The sequence below is a fragment of the Sus scrofa genome, chromosome 1, assembly GCF_000003025.6.
Source record: "Sus scrofa isolate TJ Tabasco breed Duroc chromosome 1, Sscrofa11.1, whole genome shotgun sequence".
In the NCBI taxonomy this organism is placed as follows: domain Eukaryota; kingdom Metazoa; phylum Chordata; class Mammalia; order Artiodactyla; family Suidae; genus Sus; species Sus scrofa.
In genome coordinates, this window is record NC_010443.5 from 266,221,295 (window position 1) to 266,241,332 (window position 20,038).

At 40.6% G+C, this 20,038-nt stretch overlaps 1 protein-coding gene across 12 annotated transcripts in view; it reads right to left on the reverse strand.

Annotated features, from left to right (window-relative positions):
* MAPKAP1 (mitogen-activated protein kinase associated protein 1) overlaps window positions 1–20,038 on the reverse strand; it is a 250,193-nt gene that overhangs the window by 125,103 nt on the left and 105,052 nt on the right. For 11 of the 12 annotated variants that reach the window (XM_021068873.1, XM_021068876.1, XM_021068852.1 and 8 more), the window contains one exon: window positions 8,546–8,718. In XM_021068873.1, the coding sequence (XP_020924532.1) occupies window positions 8,546–8,718 (173 nt within the window). Of the gene's footprint in view, window positions 1–8,545; window positions 8,719–12,856; window positions 13,003–20,038 lie in introns of those variants that run through there. The other variant, XM_021068910.1, reaches the window with a different exon arrangement.

Sequence of the window (20,038 nt, forward strand, 5' to 3'; positions counted from 1 at the left end):
CAGCCCCCCCCCAAAAAAGCACAAAACAGACAAAAAACCAATGACATATCACTGCAGACCTATTACAACAGCTAAAATCCAAAACACTTACGAAACCAAGTGCTGGTGAAGATGTGGACCAACAGGAGTTCTGGTGCACTGTCGACGGAAATGCCAAATGGTATTATAACCACTTCGGAAGAGAGTTCGGCAGTTTAGAAAGTTTAGAAAGCTAAATGTAGGCCTGCCATACAATCCAGCAACTGCACTCCTGGATATACACTAGATACACTCCTAGATACAAACTGGAAAGTTATCTCCATACAAAAACCTGCACATGAATACAGTAGCTTTATTGATAATTGCCAAAAATCAGAAGCAGCCAAGTTGTCCTTCAATAGACGAATGGAAAACCAAACTGTGATACATCCATACAATGGAGTATTATTCAGCAACATGAAATATAAGCTATGGAGCCACAAAAAGATATGAAGGAAACTTAAACACACATTGTTATATAAAAGAAGCCAGTCCAAAACAGCTACATGTGGTATCATTCCAAGTAGGTGATATTCTGGAAAATGTAAAACTACAGGCATAGTAAAAAGACGAGTGGCTGCTAGAGATGAGGGGAGTGAGATGCAGAGATGGAACACAGGGCATTTTTAGGCTGGTGAAACCATTCTATACGATACAATAATTAGAACTACATAATACAAAAAGCATATCTAATGTAAACTACTGACTGTAACTAATAATAATGTATCCATATTTGTTCAACAATTTTAACAAAGGTACTACAGTAACGTAAGATGTTAATAATAGAGGACAAAGATGGGCAAGAAGGACATATGTGGGAATGCCATATTTTCTGTGCAATTTTTCTATAAATCTAAAACTACTCTAAAAAATAAAGTCTATTGGAGTTCCCATCGTGGCACAGTGGAAACGAATCCGACTAGGAACCATGAGGTTGCGGTTCGATCCCTGGCCTTGCTCAGTGGGTTAAGGGTCCGGTGTTGCTGTGAGCTGTGGTGTAAGTTACAGACGTGGCTCAGATCTGGTGTTGCTGTGGTGCAGGTACAGGCCGGCAGCTGTAGCTCTGATCAGACCCCCTAGCCTGGGAACTGCCATATGCCTCAGGTGTGGCCCTTAAAAAAAAAAAAAATTAAGATTTAAAGGTAACCAGCTTCAGAATTAAAAATAAATCAAGGAGTTCCTGCTGTGGCACAGAAGGTTAAGGATCCAGCATTGTCTGCAGAGGCTGAGGTCACTGCTGAGGCGTGTGTTTGATCCCCGGCCTCGCACAGGTTAAGGATCCGGTGTTGCCGCAGGTATGGCGTAGGTGTCAGCTAAGGCTTGATTTGATCCCTAATCTGGAACATCCATATGCCTCAGGTGTGGCAAAAAAAAAATAAAAAAACCCTCGAAACACACAAAAAACCCCACTGGAAGAGAAAATCAGAAAACTGGCACAACATTGTAAATCAACTATAATTTATAAAATAAAAACTAAATCAATTTTAAAAAAGAAAATAAGAACAATAAAGTATAAAAAACAAAACTTAAGGAGTTTCATTGTGGCACAGTGGGTTAAGGATCTGGTGTTGTCACTGCAGTAGCTTGGGTCTGCTATGGCACAGGTTCAAGCCTTAGCCCAGGAACTTCCATACGATACAGATGAAGCCAAAAAACAAAATAACGAACAAACAAACAACCCCCGCTCCCCAAAGCTTAAAACAAGTAGACTAACATGAAACCAACATATCAGTGGATACCAGTGGTTACAATAAATGCTAATAAGATAAACTTCCCTATGAAAAGACAGTGACTTAGACTGCATCAAAGGGAAAAACCTCACAAAAGTGTTCAACACATCTAAAACAAAAAGGCAAAGGTAGAAGGTCCTGGACAAGCAAAAAGAACATGGGGAAAAGAGCTCATGGCACTGAAATAAAGCAAAGAAAAAGGCAGGACACAGTAGATAAATAAAACAAATAGTACTGTTTTCTATTGAAAAAAGGACAACTCACAATAAAGATATGAAATGGATGAATCTTTTTGTGCACTGATACATAGAAAAGTGGAAACTACTGAAATCTCAGCAAATGACACATACATACATAAAAAAGAAACAATTCATTTCTCTTAATCATTCATGGGCCAAAAACCATCAAAAACTTAAGAATATAATAGTAATTGAAGAAGCTGATTTAATTAAGTACATATTGAATTCTGTAACCTATAGAGAATTTTTTCAGAATGTATAGAATATTTTTTAAATTTATTATATAGTAAGTCCCCCAAATATAAATAAATCTCTAAGCAAAATCTTACAGCCTACCTTTTTTTTTGTCTTTTTAGGGCCTCACCCAGGCACATGGAGGTTCCTTGGCTAGGGGTCCAATCGGAGCTGTAGCCACTGGCCTACGCTAGAGCCAAAGCATAGCCCACATTTTCTGATCAACATTCAATAAACATCAATCTATATAACAAAGTCAAGATTTATATATTCAACTACCTAGAGATTGAAATGATTTCACTTAGTCTCTTCCAAATAGATTTTAGTTTCCTTTAGAATCAGTGCATCAAAATAAGCTGGAAATTATCTTAAATATCACACTCTAGTCTTGCTCAAGAATTAACTGGTATAAGAGTCAAGGAAGCCAAGAATTCCAGCCAGGTTCTGCATTCCTTCCCTTGGGTCAAAGCCTACTTCATAGACATTTTTCAAGGCACAGAGACAGGAGAACAACAGTCTTAAACAATTTTCTTTAAAATAAAGGGAAGCTCCTTTATTCATCTATCAATCTGCCCTCCTGTGAATGAAGAGCTCTTCCACTGGGCCAAGCCACTGGAAAAGATCAAATAAGGATCTATTCCAACACATTAAGTACAAACAACGTGGAAGGAAAATAACCTTTGCACTTCACTTTCTGACAAGAAGAGACCCCACATATTTACCTTATAGATTGTCTTATGTCAAAGAGAACTGAGAAATCCGCTGTCACATAAGAATGTAAAAAACCTCAGGAGTTCCCCTTGTGGTGCAGTGGAAACAAATCGGACTACGAACCAGGAGGTTGCGGGTCCGATCCCTGGCCTCACTCAGTGGGTTAAGGGGTCCAGCGTTGCCGTGAGCTGTGGTGTAGGTCACAGATGCAGCTCGGATCTAGCGTTGCTGTGGCTGTGGTGTATGCCAGCAGCTGTGGCTCTGACTGGACCCCTAGCCGGGGAACCTCCATATGCCTTGGGTGTGGCCTTAAGAAAAAGAAAAAAAAAAAAAGAAAGGCTACCTTTGGACTCACTGCTACCCTCCTCCTCAGTCCCCTTTGCCAGGTGGAGCTAAAGACTCTGAACTATGGGAATGGAGATGGCAGAATGGCTACCTGATAGCTTTTGGACTAGAAGGAAGGAAGGAAGGTTCTTTTGTAAAACAAAAGTTTTTAATTTTGATGAAGTCCAATTTATCATTGTGTTCTTATTTTTGTTTGTTTTTACCATCACTGTTTTCTACCACGGATCATGCTTTTAGTGTCATGCATAATAACTCTTCATCTAGCCCTCAGTTCCAAAGATTTTTTTCCTTTGTTTTCTTCCAAAAGTTTCATAGTTTTCATTTTATATTTAAGTTGCAATTCATTCTGAGTTAATTTTATACCAAGTATGTAGTTTAGGTTGCAGTTGATTTTGTTGGCTTACGGATGTCTCAATTGCCCAGCACCATTTGTTGAAAACACCAACTTTTCTCTACTTAATTTGTATGTGCTTTTAATATGAAGATTCATTCTTATCTGTCTTCAATTCCAGGAAATTCTCTGGCATTGTCTCTTCCATATTGTTTCTCTGCTGTTCCCTCCATTCTTTTCTTCATGTGTGGGAGGCTATCCTTCCATCAGGGCTCTTAGCTTACCTTGCATTCTTTGTATCTCTTTCTATCTTTGTGTTACCTCCTGAGCTGAACTCCTCAGTACGCTCTTTCAATTTATTTCCTCTTTAATTGTGACCAGTCTAGAGCTTATCCAATATACTCTTTTTTTAAAACTTTTATAACTGCATTTTATATTTCTAGTACTTTTAATTGGTCCTTTTCTAAATTCACCTCCTGATTCTCATCTGCTTGGTTCTGTTTCACAATTCCCTAGAATTTTACCAGGGATGTTATTCCTTTGCCATTTTGATGATTTTAAACATATTTATTTGAAATTAATTTTCAGATGGCTTTATTATAGTTTTGGGGCTGTGAACTCTTCTCCAGATTATTGTCTTTCTTAGTACTAGCAATTCTGATTTGCTTTGGAATTTTAATTTTATAGCTCTTCTTGAATAGGAATGCTTTCTCTCTTTTCCCCTCTCCCTTTCTTCCTCTCTCATCCCTTTCTCCCTAATGTTTTTATAGATATTGCTTCTGTCTTTTCATCTGTCAGAGCAGAAGCCTCTAGTCTAGAGGCTTAACACTGGCAGCTCAGTGTTCCTATCCTCTGGTAACCCTAGGGACACCAAGGATGTCACGTCATAGCCAGGTCTTGGCCACACGATCTCTCTATTCCCCTGTCACTTTGGAAACACAACTTCAAGGGAGCCACAGACCCAGGCTGCTATGTTCAGTTTCTTTTCAAAGGCAGGACAATGCCATCCCTGCTCCTAGTTTCCAGCAGTGAGACTTTCTTTGGTCCCTAACTAGGCATGAGGTCCGTTTAGTCCCTACCACCTTGAGCAGTGTTCCCCACTCTTTTTGGACATCTTGGTATACTTAGAAAATAACAGGGAGTTCCCGTCGTGGTGCAGTGGTTAACGAATCTGACTAGGAACCATGAAGTTGCGGGTTCGGTCCCTGCCCTTGCTCAGTGGGTTAAGGATCTGGCGTTGCCGTGAGCCGTGGTGTAGGTTGCAGACTCGGCTCGGATCCCGCGTTGCTGTGGCTCTGGGGTAGGCCAGTGGCTGCGGCTCCGATTCGACCCCTAGCCTGGGCACCTCCATATGCCGCGGGTGCGGCCCAAAGAAATAGCAAAAAGACAAAAAGAAAGAAAATAACAGAATGTGTGGCACACAGGTAGATACATAAGACGGTTCCCCAGAAATGATGGCTGGAGGCTCTGACTACCCTCAGACCACCTAGTTGCCCTGAAGCCTGAGAAAAACCAATATATTACATACCGGTAAACTCATTCACAGCATATTCTTTTTTTTTCTTTTTCTTTTTCGGCGTTTTAGGGCCGCACTTGCAGCATATGGAAGTTCCCAGGCTAGGGGTCCAATGAGAGCTGCAGCTGCCGACCTGCGACACAGCCATAGCAACACCAGATCCAAGCCTTGTCTGTGACCTACACCCACAGCTCAAGGCAATGCCAGATCCTTAATCCAGTGAGCAAGGCCAGGATCAAACCCACATCCTCATGGATACTAGTTGAGTTAGTTACCACTGAGCCATGATGGGAACTCCCAGAGCATGTTCTTTGGGAAGTAATACTCTCAAAGAATCGATGCCCAGCACACTCTGCCTATTTCTGTACTTGGTTCTGTTTCTAGTCCACAGGAGTTTATCTTGTTTTTATTAAAGTACAAATTTGTCAATAACATATTTCATTTATCATTACTATTTATTTGGAGAACACAGAATTTTAAAGCATGAATTTAAAGGGCCATCACAACCAGAAGTCCATGCCTTTCCTGTCTTTAGAGCACTCTCCTCTAAACCTCTCTACGTCACTTTTTCATACTCCTCCTTCAGATTCGGTTTTGATGTAGTTTAATCAAGGTTGCTTTTCGTGGCTCCACTCCCACCATCAAGTATGGGGTCAGATCTTCTCATAACTTTATAGGCTACTGTGTTGTATTACTATTGCCTATTTACCTTGGACAATAAATAAGCTCCTTGACAATAACGACAATGATGTCATCATGAACTGCCCTTTTCACCTCTGCATGTCCAGATTTAGCACAGTGCCTGCACTAAGTATGAACTCAATAAATATTTTAATATCACCTATAACAGAATTCCACGGTAGGAAATATGGGGCTCTCAAGTCAGAAATTCTTGAGTCTAACAAATAACAGATGTTGGAGAGGATGTGAAGAAAAGGGAACCCTCATACACTGTTGGTGGGAACGTAAACTGGTGCAGCCACTGTGGAAAATAATATGGAAGTTTCTCCAACAACTAAAAAATGGAACTACCATATGATACAGCAGTTCTACTCTTGGGTATATATCCAAAAAAAGAAACAAAACTTTACTTCGAAAAGATACATGTACCCCAATATTCACAGCAGCACTATTTACAATGGCCATGACGTGGAAGCAACATAGTGCCCATCAACAGATGAACAGATAAAGATGTGGTGTATAATACATACACACACACAAGGGAATACTACGCGGTCATTAAGAAAGGAAATCTCACCATTTGCAGCAACATGGATGGACTTGGGGGGCATGATGCAAAATGAAATAAGTCAGACAAAGATGAAGACTGTCTGCTACCACTTACAGGTGTAATCTAAAACATACAACCAACTAGTGAATAAAACAAAAAAGAAGCACACTTACAGATACAGAGAACAAACTAGTGGTTACCAGTGGGGAGAGGGAAGGACCAAAAAAGGGTTATTATGGTATTATATGAAATTGTATATGTGAAACTTTTGAAATAGTAAAGCACTATAGAATTTAAAGAATCTTTCACTCAATTTTTTAAAAAAGAAATTCCTGGGTTTAAATACCAGTCCTACCACTTACTGTGTGATTTAGGAAAGTTACTTATTAGCTTCTCTATGCTTTAGTTTCCTCATCTATAAAATACATGGCACGGTTCAATTCCTATCACTCACTGGGTAACCCTCGGAAACTTTCCTTTCCTCTTTTGGTTTCCGTTCCTGCACTAAGCAATGTTTTTTTTGTTTGTGTTTGTTTTGTCCTTTTAGGGCCGCACCCGCAACATATGGAGGTTCCCAGGCTATGGGTTGAATCGGAGCTGTAGCAACGTGGGATCCGAGCCGGGTCTGCGACCTACACAACAGCTCATGGCAATGCCAGATCCTTAACCCACTGATTGAGGCCTGGGACTGAACCCAAGTCCTCATGGATACTAGTTGGGTTCGTTAACCACTGAGCCACGATGGGAACTACCAAACAATGTTTTAAGGATTAACTCATGCACCATATATACAGTCACTAGCATTTGCTTGCTTCCACTTTATGCCATAGCTCAGCCTTGAGTATAGCTGCAGACTCAACCCTTCTTTGAGCCTGGGTAGTGTCTTGGTTGAGAAGGTTTTCTACTGCTATAGAAGCAGTAAGTATTATCTTTATAGCCACCATTTATTCAGGCAAAGTGGAAGGCAATGTCAATGAGAACTTGGAAGAATAATTTTAAGTGTAAATTTCATTTACCTAAAGAAAAACAAAAACAAAAACACATGACAGCAGACTGGACATTTTAACTCTCAGAATGGGAGAGGAGAACGTCTCCATGAGCATCCATTTCCAAAATGAAGGCATCCACCACATTTCACTGCATCCCAAGCCCTGCTGTGGGAAGAGCACATAAATCTAGGAAAGGATGTCTGCCAGATGAGGAATTTAAGAAAACTAATGCAGCAAAGCACTTTAAAGTTCAAGTTATGATATACAGACATTGAGACCCTACTTTCAAGCACTACTCTTTTTTTTTTTCTCTTCTTAGGGCTGCACCCGTGGCATGTGGAGGTTTGTAGGCCAGGGGTCAAATTAGAGCTGTAACCGCTGGCCTACACCACAGCCACAGCAACGCAGGATCCAATCCTCGTCTGAGACCTATACCATAGCTCAGGGCAATGTCAGATCCTTAACCCACTGAGCGAGGCCAGGGATCAAAGCTGCGTCCTTATAGATGCTAGTCAGATTCACTGCAGCTAAGCCATGATGGGAACTCCTCAACACTACATTTTAAACATAATTGTTTAATTAGGAATAGAGTCTAGTGATTGAGAAAAAACAAAAAACAAAAAAAAAAAAACAAACTAGGCCACTGACTGATTAAAAAAAACTGTAACTCAGACTGAAATGAAACATTGCAAAAATGTCGGCATCAAACAGACTGGGAATCAAATTTTGACTCTTATTATCTCCTACTGGTATAAACTTTAGCAAATAGCAACTGTCTGATCCTGAGCTTCCTCCTCTGCAAAATGAGGATTATAAGCTCACCTCAAAGGGAGCAGGAGAATTAAATGAGAAATCAGGTATGAATCACACCCAACTCCCAACAGGCGCTCAACAAACACTAGTTCCCTCCCCCTACTTCCCACACCCCTTTTATCAGCAAGCATCATAAAAATGCTTGGGAAGTGCTAAAAGGCACGTCCTCATGTTTGGATTGACAAACTTATCAGTCTACTTTGCAAGCAGGTTCTCTGAGATAAGCCTGAGATACAGAGGCCCAAGATCTGGTAAGCAACCTAAGCTGGATCAGTATGGACAGCCGGTGCCCAGGCCATTGCCTAGAAAAGCTGGCTGGGTCCAAAACGCAGCGTGGGCGGCCAGGAGACAGCCAGAAACTAGAGCAGCCAAAAAGACAGAAGATTACTTGAGCTTCGGCTCCCGTCCTTCGCTTGTGTACTGCCAACAGATGAGCCCAATCAGATCCTGCACTCTGGCGCTGGCCATTGTCACCACGGTCATTGGCAGCAGTCTGTCCTGGCTCGAGTGCAGGGGGAGGTAGACATCGATCTTCTTGGTTGCTGTTGTGCCTACATGGCCCTGCGGACAGAACACATTGATGAGGGTAAAGCACACGGTTCCGATCACGCAGACCCAACTGGGCTACAATGGCTGCTCTCAGGGCCTGTGTGCAGCCCAGCCATTTCTCATCCTTTTTGCACAGGTCCACTTACAAGCCTGGGGTGGTCCCAAAGTGGGAGAAAAACTGTCTAGTTTTAAGGGGTTTTTTCCTTTAATTTTAATTTCCTAATGGTCTAATGGATCCAGCTCTACCAGCAATAAGGTACATGAGCACTACAAGTAAAGTGAACAAATCGGAGTGGTGAGCAGACCTCCAATTTGGTGTCAGAAGACTTGCTTTGCTACTTATTCAGCGTGACCTTGGAAGAATCAATATTAGACCTTGGCATCAGCTGCTCTCCTTGCAACTACCACATCACTCCTGAGAACCTCAAATTTTCAACCTACAGTCTGTTGACACATCACCTTTTAATTATCTATCAGTCACTCTTACTTCCCAACACCACCCTGCAGACTACATGAGCCATTATAATCATTCCTTCACAAATATAGTTTTCATGCTCTCTTCCACCACTGGACACAACCGGCAGAACACCAATCTTGTATGAGTCCAACCCTCTGCATCCCCCAGCCAAACGCCACTGGAGAAGAATCACTTGACTGTACAGACTGATTTTAAACGCATGATGATAAACCTCAAACAGACATTTAACATTACAGGGCAAGCCTATTACAACTCCTTATCCAGCGTGCACTCCACTCAGGACCACTACTCATCTTTTGCTTCTCTTCCCAAACTTCCCACGAACCTCGCCTCTTGACCTTCCGCTCCTGCCCTTCCCTCATGTACTGCCAACAGACGAAAAACAGAGTGCACTCTTGAACAACACGGGTTTGAACTGCACTGGTCCACTTACACATGGATTTTTTTTTTCACCAGATACAGACTACAGTACCACGTGATCCACACTTACTGAACCTGTGGACACCAAAAGGCAGCATCGAATTTGATCACATTACACTCCTGCTTTACTTCCTTCATGGAGTAGTTCCTATACTTTAAACAAAATCCAAATTCCATGCAGTATCCAACAAAGCACTGCATGATCTGACCCCTGCCTGGCTCTCCAACATCATCTCCTGCCACTCCCCTGCCTGCTCATCATGCTTCAGCTACATCGGCCTTCTAGCAGTGCCCAGAATGTGTGTATGTGTGTACCTTGCCTGCTTCTTCCTCCTTTAAGGCCACAGCAAGTGCTAGTCACTCTATGTAGAAGGTTCTTTCTCATGACCTTTGCATCCTCTAATCTGTTGCCTTGGGCAGGTTACTGAACTCTGTTCTTCCATTTCCTCACACATAAAATGATAATGATAGGACGTGCTATCTATCAGAGGCCTCTTGCGAGGATTGCTACTACTGTTATGGTTATTCAAGGCTCAGCTCCATATGACGGTTTCCTCAGAGAAACCGTCGCTGACGTACAGAAAGAAAACCCATCCACAGTTATTCTCGTACACATATCCTAGTCTCTTCCTTCAAAGCACTTCACGCTTTGATATTATATATTTATCTGTGTATATCTTCAGTGTATGCCTTCTCTGCCAGCCTCTGAGCTTCCATGAGGGCAGCCATAATAATGTCTGTTTTGTTTACTACGCTACACACAATGGCCAGCACTGTGCCTAGAGCACAGAAGATTCTCAAAAAAAAAAAAAAAATGTTGAACTAGAGAATGAATGCATGAATAACTCAAATGCCTACCAGGACACATAGCAGGAACTCAATAAATGTTAGTTGCTTCCAGCCATCCCACTTGCCCTTCCACTATGGGTCTCTTTCCTGGTATCAGATGGATTTGTACAATCAAGTGGTTCCATCTTTAACACTCTATACTTATATCATCCCAAGGTGGAAAAAAAAAAAAAAAAGAGAGAGAGAGAGAAGAACTAGGGTAAGGAAATGCATGAGTTCAGAAAACATTTTAAAAGAAATTCCACTACTCGTATAACCTAGCATCTAATATAAGATCCATTGATTCTTTTCTTTCTCTTTTTTAAAACTGAGCCTTGTCTCTACGTTATAAAGCAAATAAGAAAAAAGTAATTCTCCTACATAATGCTCTCTTTCACGCATACACATGTGTGCATGCACACACACCACCATGCATATTTTTCAGCTTAGTCAATAATTCCAATGACTAGCAAAGATGTCTCTAAATAGCAAGTGTTTTGATCTTATCAGGCAGTTAAAAGGTTAAAATTAACACAGCGGCAATCTTTCTGGAGTGGATTTATGGCCCTCTTATCACTTTCTTCTCAACCTCATTTTCAGACGCCCCAGTGGCTGTCACTGCTCTCCCTTCTTATTTCCTTTTTTTTTTTTTTTTTGTCTTTTGTCTTTTTGTCGTTGTTGCTATTTCTTGGGCCGCTCCCGCGGCATATGGAGGTGCCCAGGCTAGGGGTCGAATCGGAGCTGTAGCCACTGGCCTACGCCAGAGCCACAGCAACGCAGGATCCGAGCCGCGTCTGCAACCTACACCACAGCTCACGGCAACGCCTGATCCTTAACCCACTGAGCAAGGGCAGGGACCGAACCCGCAACCTCATGGTTCCTAGTCGGATTCGTTAACTACTGCGCCACGACGGGAACTCCTCCCTTCTTATTTCTGCTTATTCCTCTTCCTTCTTCTGAAGAACTAGAGCTAAGGGGTTATTAGGAGTCACAAAATCACAAGATACAAAGATTCAATGAAATGACAAACACGAATGTACTTCGCAAACTATTTAATTGCTTTACAAGTGCAGCACAGTTTTAAAATCAGACCCATTTCTATTACTCGAGTTTATTACAAGGTCACATGAGGCCAAAGACAGATGCTGCAGGTGCCCTAATAATAATTCCTATTTTAATAACAAAAGCTAACATTTATTTAGAGCTCACTGTTAGCCTAAATTATCTCATTTAAGTCTCACAATTACTACAAGAGTTGGATTCTATCATTACCCTCATACTATAGATGAGAAAACTAAGGCTTCTAAGGCTCAAGATCCCATAACCAGAGCAGAGTCAAATCTGTGTCTGACTGACTCCAAAGCCTTTACTTTAAATATCAACCCTTCTTTCACTAAAGTTATCCAAATGTAATCAATTTCCACTCTCCAAAGCAGGAAAATCATCTCCCCCTCCTTCTCACGAACACACCACAGCAATGCCTAAAGCAGTCTCCTAAGAAGGAGTCTTCTGAGGAGCTACCCAAGGAGATTATAAGACTTCAGGGACTGAGCCTCCAGATTATGTTGCCATTGTCAGCTGACTGCTGGGAAGTCACCATTGTTTAGGAAATGAAAGCAGACAGTTACATGGTACTCCTATCACTCGCTTTACCCTCTTCATTTCATAGGGAAATAGCAAGTATGGGGAAAACTATGAGAATAAATGTGGCAGATACTTATTAAATGAATGAAGTACTTTATCTTTCTAATCTTCTAATTCCATCTTGAGGCACTGACGATGGGGAAAAAGCACCTTGCACAAACCTTGAAATTATATGTTTTTTAATAAGGAGCCTCTTCTGAAAAAACTCAAGGTGGTGGCAGTTAGCTCTAATAGTCCCTGTGTTGCAATATTTAGAGGGAATCTTCTAAAACATAAAACAATCCATCAACATAATAGAAAGTAATTAACTTATATAAAAAACGGTGACCAAAGGATTAAAAGTATTCATCACACATCAAGGCAAGCAATATTCCAAAGACCTAACATCTAACTATTAAAAAGCAACCAGCAATAAGCAAAGATCAAATATATCATACAGTTTCACTGCATGGCAATTTATGTGTTCCACAACACAAAACTGGGGAAATGGAGGCATAATAGTGCACAAGAGTCACCACAGAGACAGAGAAAACTGGTTTAGATCCATCTTTATCAATCACTCATGCATTCAAACAGCCACTGAAAAATGACACTGGGCTCTGCAGACAAAGTTAAGTGAGACACAATGCACATCGTCATTAAATTCATGGCCTGCTGAAGGTCTACACTGTACAATATGACAATAGCTTTAAGAGGAAAAGCACAGGCTATCATGAAAGCTCAGAAGCAACCCAGACTAAAGAGGGTTGGTAAAGGCTTCCTCGATAAAAAAAAGTTTACCCTTTGGAGTTCCCATTAGTGGTGCAGTGGAAACGAATCTGACTAGTATCCATGAGGATGTGGCTTCACTCAGTGGGTCCAGGGATCTGGCATTGCCATGAGCTGTGGTGTAGGCTGCAGCTGTGGCTCAGATCCTGAGTTGCTCTGGCTGTGCGGTAGGCCAGTGGCTACAGCTCCGATCCCACCCCTAGCCTGGAAACTTCCACATGCTGAGGGTGCGGCCCTGAAAAGCAAAAACAACAACAACAATTTACCCTTCCATCCAATAGAACCATTAACTCAAGAAAAAAATGCTTATTGTATTTAAATACCTTCTATAGCAATACACAGAAAAGTGAATGAGTTCCCCCTGAGACATGGGATTATGAGTGTTTAATTTTCTGCTTTACATTTTTCTGCATTTTCCATAATGAAGATGTAATTACTTTTATTTATTTCTTGATTTTTAGGCTTTTTTTATTTTTTAAAAGTTTTACTGAAATTTAGTTAAAATATTGTGATAGTTTCTGCTATACTTTTATCATTAGAAACAAAATAGTAATTATTATAATTAAATAACTAAAAAAGAGATAAAAAGCATTACTACACAGAGCTTAAGAGTTTTACGTGAGACAGAGAGGATCAGCTTTGAGAATGCAGCCCACATTAAGGCATTCAGCAAAACTTATTAGGGACACACTATGTGCCTGGTGCTGTGACAGGCTGTTGGAAAAAATAAGTTGAAAATATAACTCAGACACCTTCCTATGGCAGACTAAGTAATTTTTATTAAAGAAAAATAAAGAGTAATAAACCCACATTGAGCTGACAAAGAGTAATAAACCCACACTGAGCTGACAAATTTGGAATTGAACAACTCTCTTGCAGAGCAGCTCTTAAATCAGGAAATGCCCCTAATTCAGGTTTTAGAACAAAAAGAAAAGTATTTCCTGAAGCAAAACAAATTCCTCAACAAAAGCACGACTGATGAAGACCAACTAGACTCCTGAGTTCATATCATACGGCCTGTCCCTGACTTGATGGCTCGGCAGATGCAGCCAAAATCGCAAACTCAACATGTCCAAGATCTACTTCCTCCTTCAGCTTGTCTCTCACTTTGGTTGTTGTTGTTTTTGCTTTTTAGGGCCACACCCTCGGCATATGGAGGTTTCCAGGCTAGGGGGTGAATCAGAGCTATAAATGCCGGCCTACACCACAGCTCACAGCAACGCCAGATCTTTAACCCACTGAGCGAGGCCAGGGACTGAACCCGCCACCTCGTGGTTCCTAGTCAGATTCGTTTCTGCTGCTTGTCTCTCATTTCACACTCATCTCAGTTAAGGCTTTCACCACCTACTCTGTCACGCAAGCTAAGAACCTTAACTTTTCTTTCTATCTCATCTTCATCCAAATGTCTCTGAAATAGCTCTCAAACCTTTCTCCTCACTGCCACCGCCCTTAAGCTTCACCATCTCTCGGCAAGACCACTGTAGCCGTTTCCCAACTATCTCCCTGTCTCTAAAATGTGTCCTCTCTCCAAACCTTTATCTCTTTACTGCTATCGATGTGATTTTTCTCAAATCACTGACCATGCCTAGCACTAGCTCAGAAATATATGGTAGCTCTCCCCAGTGTTAGCATTCCAACTCTTCAGCACGGCAGGTAATACCCTTCAAAATCTGGCCCCAATCCCTCATTACTAAAGTATGCTGAAGAGGGGTTAAGAGCACAGATTTGCGGTCAACCAGAGCCAGGTTTGAATCCAGGCTTTGCCACTTCCTTAGCTGCCAGACCTTAGACGCTGGGCAGATAACTACTTCTCAGAACCTCCATTCCCTTACTTAGACAAGCAAATAAAATGTATATAAAATGCCTGACGCATAGTCACAAATCAAGAAGTGTACCTCCCAACCGTAATGGAAAAAATAAAAATCATTAATAAAAAAAAAAAGAAGTATACTTCTTCTGTCCTTTAATTCAAATGTCTCCTTTACCGAGAAGATGGAAATCCAAATTAATTCCTTCTTCTCTGCCTCCCAGCAATCTAATTTGCTTAGCCTTACGGTTTTCACTTTTTTTCCTACTTACCCTTACGATCTCCTTCCCCGTCCTCTCCTATACCTGCGAATTATAGAAACGGGAAGCTGCACCTCACTCTCCTAGGGCACAGAATAGTGCAGCAGGGGTGTGGTGTTCACTTACTAAACTGAAGGAAGTCCGCAGACCATCTTTCCAAATGGACCCACCAAACTTACCTCTTCTCACCTATACCAGGGAAACTGGCTGTAAGTCTTCCACTTCCCAGGCCCTGTTCTTCAGAAGCCTTCCTTGTTCTCTAACATAGCCCTAGCACCTAACATAGGGCTGACACATAGTAGTTACTTACACATATTGATGGAATGAAAGATTAATATTATTTTTTTCAGTTCTTTTTATAGACACACCTGCAGCACATGGAAGTTCCCAGGCTAGAGGTCAAATCGGAGCTGCAGCTGCTAGCCTAACCACAGCCAGAGCAATATGGAATCCAAGCCACATCTGCAACCTATGCCACAGCTTGAGACAACACCAGATCCTTAATCCACTGAGGCTAGGGATTGAACCTGCAGCCCCACGGAGACTGTGTTGGGTTCTTAACCTGCTGAGCCACAATGGGAACTCCATAATATTCTTTTAAATATTTTTAAATTAAATGATTTTTAAACACCTGTATGACATATAGCATACAGAGGTACTATTAACCTGTTTTCCTGTTGTTAAATGGATAGAGTTTCTAATATTTCACTATTATGAATAATATTGTCAGAAATATTCTCTTAGATGTAAATGTTTGTGCACATAATCCAAGGAGTAAATTACTGGGCCATAGAGTATGAATGCTCTGTGGCTTGTGATATGTACCACAAAACCTCACTTTTTGGAAAAGTGTCTTTATGCCAATCATGAAATATCAGTATTTATGAACCACAGAACATCCAATTAATAATTAGCTCATAAAATGTAAAAATGTTATTTTTTTAATGATTTTTATTTTTTTCCATTATAGTTGGTTTACAGTGTTGTCAATTTCTACTGTACAGCAAAGTGACCCAGTCACACACACACACACACACACACATTCTTTTTCTCACATTATCCTCCATCATGTTCTATCACAAGTGACTAGATATAGTTCCCTGTGCTATACAGCAGGATCTCATTGTTTATCCACTCCAAATGCAATAGTTTGCATCTATTCACTCCAAAATGTAAAATTTTAAACGTCTCTATACAGAATGTAAATAGGTCAAGAACTGAAATATATAGAATTCGCACATGATGATAAATTACAACATTACATCTATACCAGATTTTTTCCTATTTGATCTCATTAATTAAAATAATATACATTTTTCTGCTTATCATAAGGTTAATTTCAAACTTGTGCATCTGCTGGTTTCCAGAATAGGGGAAGCAGGAAAAACAAGAGATGGTATTCAGTTCAAAATAATCTTGAATTAAGAAACATCCATTTCAAGTGAGTTAGCTGAATTAAGTCTTAAGGACAGGAGGTTCAGTTAGCAGCACTATTTAAAATATTTAACATCAAGGTGTGTCAATAACAAATTGAATATCAGACCCAAAACTGTTGCTGAGTTTTCAATTTTTCTGTCAAGGGAAAGGAATAGAGAAAGGATAGACAGCTTGGCTTCTGCAATTAAAGAGACAAAAAGCAGGCAGCATTATTCCATTAGTCACAACTGCACAAGCAGATCATTATATGTAATTTTAATGTAGAAATAAATACATCAGTGTATCCAGACAAAGTAATGATGCAAATTGATTAAAGGGTTATTTGTAGCCTTCAAAAGTTAAACTCGCTTAAAGGAATGGCTGCAGTTCCATTCCTCCAGTTCCTTCTTCCTCAACTCTCTCAACAAGGACTAAAGGATGCTCTATTCTACCAACGGCACAGCCTTTGATAACACGATATCCAGACTTGTAGAGGGCTCTCAAACTACCATACTCTGATGGTGACTAAGGGACTTCATTTGATCAGAAGAATGATTTCAAACAAAATCTGGCCTAATTCTGATCTAAGCCTGGTTTAACTGACTATGAGAAATAAAGAGGGGTCTACATAAGGAGGGGGAAAAAAAAACCCAAAAAACTCAAATGCCAGACTGAAGCCTTTTGCTCGATCCCTTTTTTTTTTTTTCCCTGCTTTTTAGGGCTGCACCCACAGCACATGGAGGTTCCCAGGCTAGGGGTCCAATTGGAGCTACAGCTGCCAGCCTACACCACAGCTCACAGCAAGGCGGGGATCTTTAACCCACTGAGAGAGGCCGGGGATCGAACCCGTATCCTCATGGATCCTAGTTGGATTTCGTTTCCACTGTGCCACAATGGGAACTCCCTGAAGCATTTTGCTCTCAATAAATGCTAGCTTTATGGCTCAAGGAAAGAATTCTTTTTTACATTCAGAATGGTGGCACTGAACTTATGAATAGATTTTGTATAAAATTCTATGACAAATCCATTCAGAACTAGGGGCTGAGCTTTGTAGTGCTATCTTAACCCTCAATAAATCTGGAACGTTTAAAGGCTATTAAATTAACATTTCCCTGATCTGGCACCTGTAGTCAAGTTAATTTGTCAAAAACATTCCTACAGTTTGTCACTGGACACTATATTTTCTGACAAGTTTAGTTTAAAATAAAATTGACAAAATCTCATTAATTTCCTCTGAATCACCATCCTTGGTTCCATTAAGCTTTTATTATTAAGAACGTCAACTGTCACTCTTCCTTTAACAAGGTCAAGTTCTGATCTGGGTACCTCCAGGATCCTTCTTCTATTAATAGGAGCAAAAGGCAGTGCAGTGCGGTAGTTAAAAGCATAAGCTGTGGATCAGAAAGACCTGAGTTCAATTCTCAGAAATGCCACTTGTTGTGTGTCCATGGACAATGTTATTTAACCTCTCTGGGTCACTATTTCCACACAGAAATAGTGTATTATAAAGGACCTCTTCATGGAGCTGTTGAAAGGATTCAACGAGATTATGCATATAAAGCACTTACCACCGTGCCTAGTTCACAGCAAGTGTTCCAGAAATGTTGACTGTTCATGAGGTTACCCCCGCCCCCAATTTTTACATTCATAGACTTAGAAAAAAATTGTATTGCCATTCATAGACATTGAAAACTGCAAGGAATTTTAAACATTTAAAATATTTTCATCAAATGGTTGTCCTACAAGCTCTCCTGAACACCTTCCACTGATGAGGTCCTTGCCATCCTGCTTCAGTCTGTGGGCTAACAGTTTTGATGGCTAAAATGCTTCTTTTCATTGAGCTACACATTCTCTGCAGATTTTACTTACTGATCTTAGTTCTAGCCCTCAAAATTGGAACAAATTCCCCTCCACTTCCACAGACACCACTTCATATTTATGAAGACCTCAAACAAAATAACTCAGTTACTAAACACTGTGGAACAAGCCAGGCTATCACCCCTTTAAGAGTACAACACAGTAGGGAATTCCCTTAGTGGCTGGGCAGTTAACAAACCTGACTAGGGTCCATGAGGATGCAGGTTTGATCCCTGGCCTCTCTCAGTGGGTTATGGATCTGGCCTTGCTAAGAGCTGTGGTGCAGGTCGCAGATGTGGCTTGGATCCTGCATTGCTGTGGCTGGTGCATAGGCTGCCAGCTGTAGATCGATTCAACCCCTAGCCTGGGAACTTCCACGTGCCGTGAGTGTGGCCCTAAAAAAAAAAAAAAAAAAAAAGTGCAACACAGTATAGGAAATGTCATTTCCATTACTTTTCCTTAGGCTAATGACTTTCTTAAATTTTCTCTCTGTAAATATGGTCACTACGAATTTTTAGTCCCGGACCTGAAACAGGAGAGAGGGTTGTTGCTCTCAAGTAAAGGTTTTGTCTATTTAAAATAAATCCTCCATATTTTGATGCTTTGACAGTCTTCAACCTTTGAGAAAAAATGCCTAGATTAAACAATCTAATTGTTAATAGGTAAAAGTTGAGTAATGGCCTTGAATAATTCTTTTTTATTTTCAAGGCATCAACCTAAAGATAAGCAATATTCATGTTCAAACACAGGTAACAAATTTTACAAAATGGGGAAGGGATAAGGATGAAGGGGGGAAAAATCCTACCCATCCTGACTTTGGAATAACAACCATTTTCTCAAAGTCTTAAACTCAGAAAGGAGTTTCTGATACTGTCGGTTTTCACCATCACGGATTATATGTTTGCTGGGGACCTCTTTGCAGAGTCTACAGAACTGATCTGGACCCCGACCCTGCCAGCCTTGAGCTGTGTAACTTTGGGCAAGACCATAACTACTCTCTGAAAGGCAACTTCCTCAGCCATGACATGACCATCTACCTCAAAGCACAGCCACGACGTTGTACACTCGCAGGGTGTACCAAGTAAAAGTAAAGCATCTTAAAATGCTCTGTGAATTGCAAACTGTTATAACAAGGTCAGTTATTCTTTATTATCATTACTTATGCTGTTGCTCAGATCAGGCAGATCTTCAACAAAAAGTTCCTTCAAACAAAGCAAAGCAGCAGAGGCGAAAGGGAAAGGTCTCTATTTCAACCTTAAGAGAGAAGAGCCACAGCACCCTCTTCTCAAGCAGCCTCAGGATGGTTAGAGCGGTACCAGGAGGTGCTTTCACACAGGTACAATCCAGTCATCTTAACGCATAATGGGCTGTAAAGTGTCCATTTTGAATTTTCATCGCCATGGTGGGATTCTTTAGATCATTAATGTTACAGAGCACTTTGCATTTAATTATACAAACAGTGGGTCCTACACTGATGATAATATCAGGGAAAGGTATCTGCATGAACTAAGCCCCATCACTTAGGGTAAGTTTAGGGACCTCTTCATTATTAAATCATTTATATAATAAAATCAATATGATTTAAAAGTAAAAATAGGTTTTTTAAAACCATAAAGAAGAGTTACATGTTTTAAACTCTATCAATTATCATAATATAATGAGTCTTTTTAAGATTTAATATCAACTTTTAAAATTAAAACTCAATGGACAATGTATATGTGGCTCCATTACTAGATGATGTATCTCTAGAAAAGGTTACAGTACTGTCATTATCATCCTCCTAAATTATACGGAAAACTTGGTACAACACTCCAAGTACCCACCCCAAGGACAATTTAATTCCAGAGAGACTGA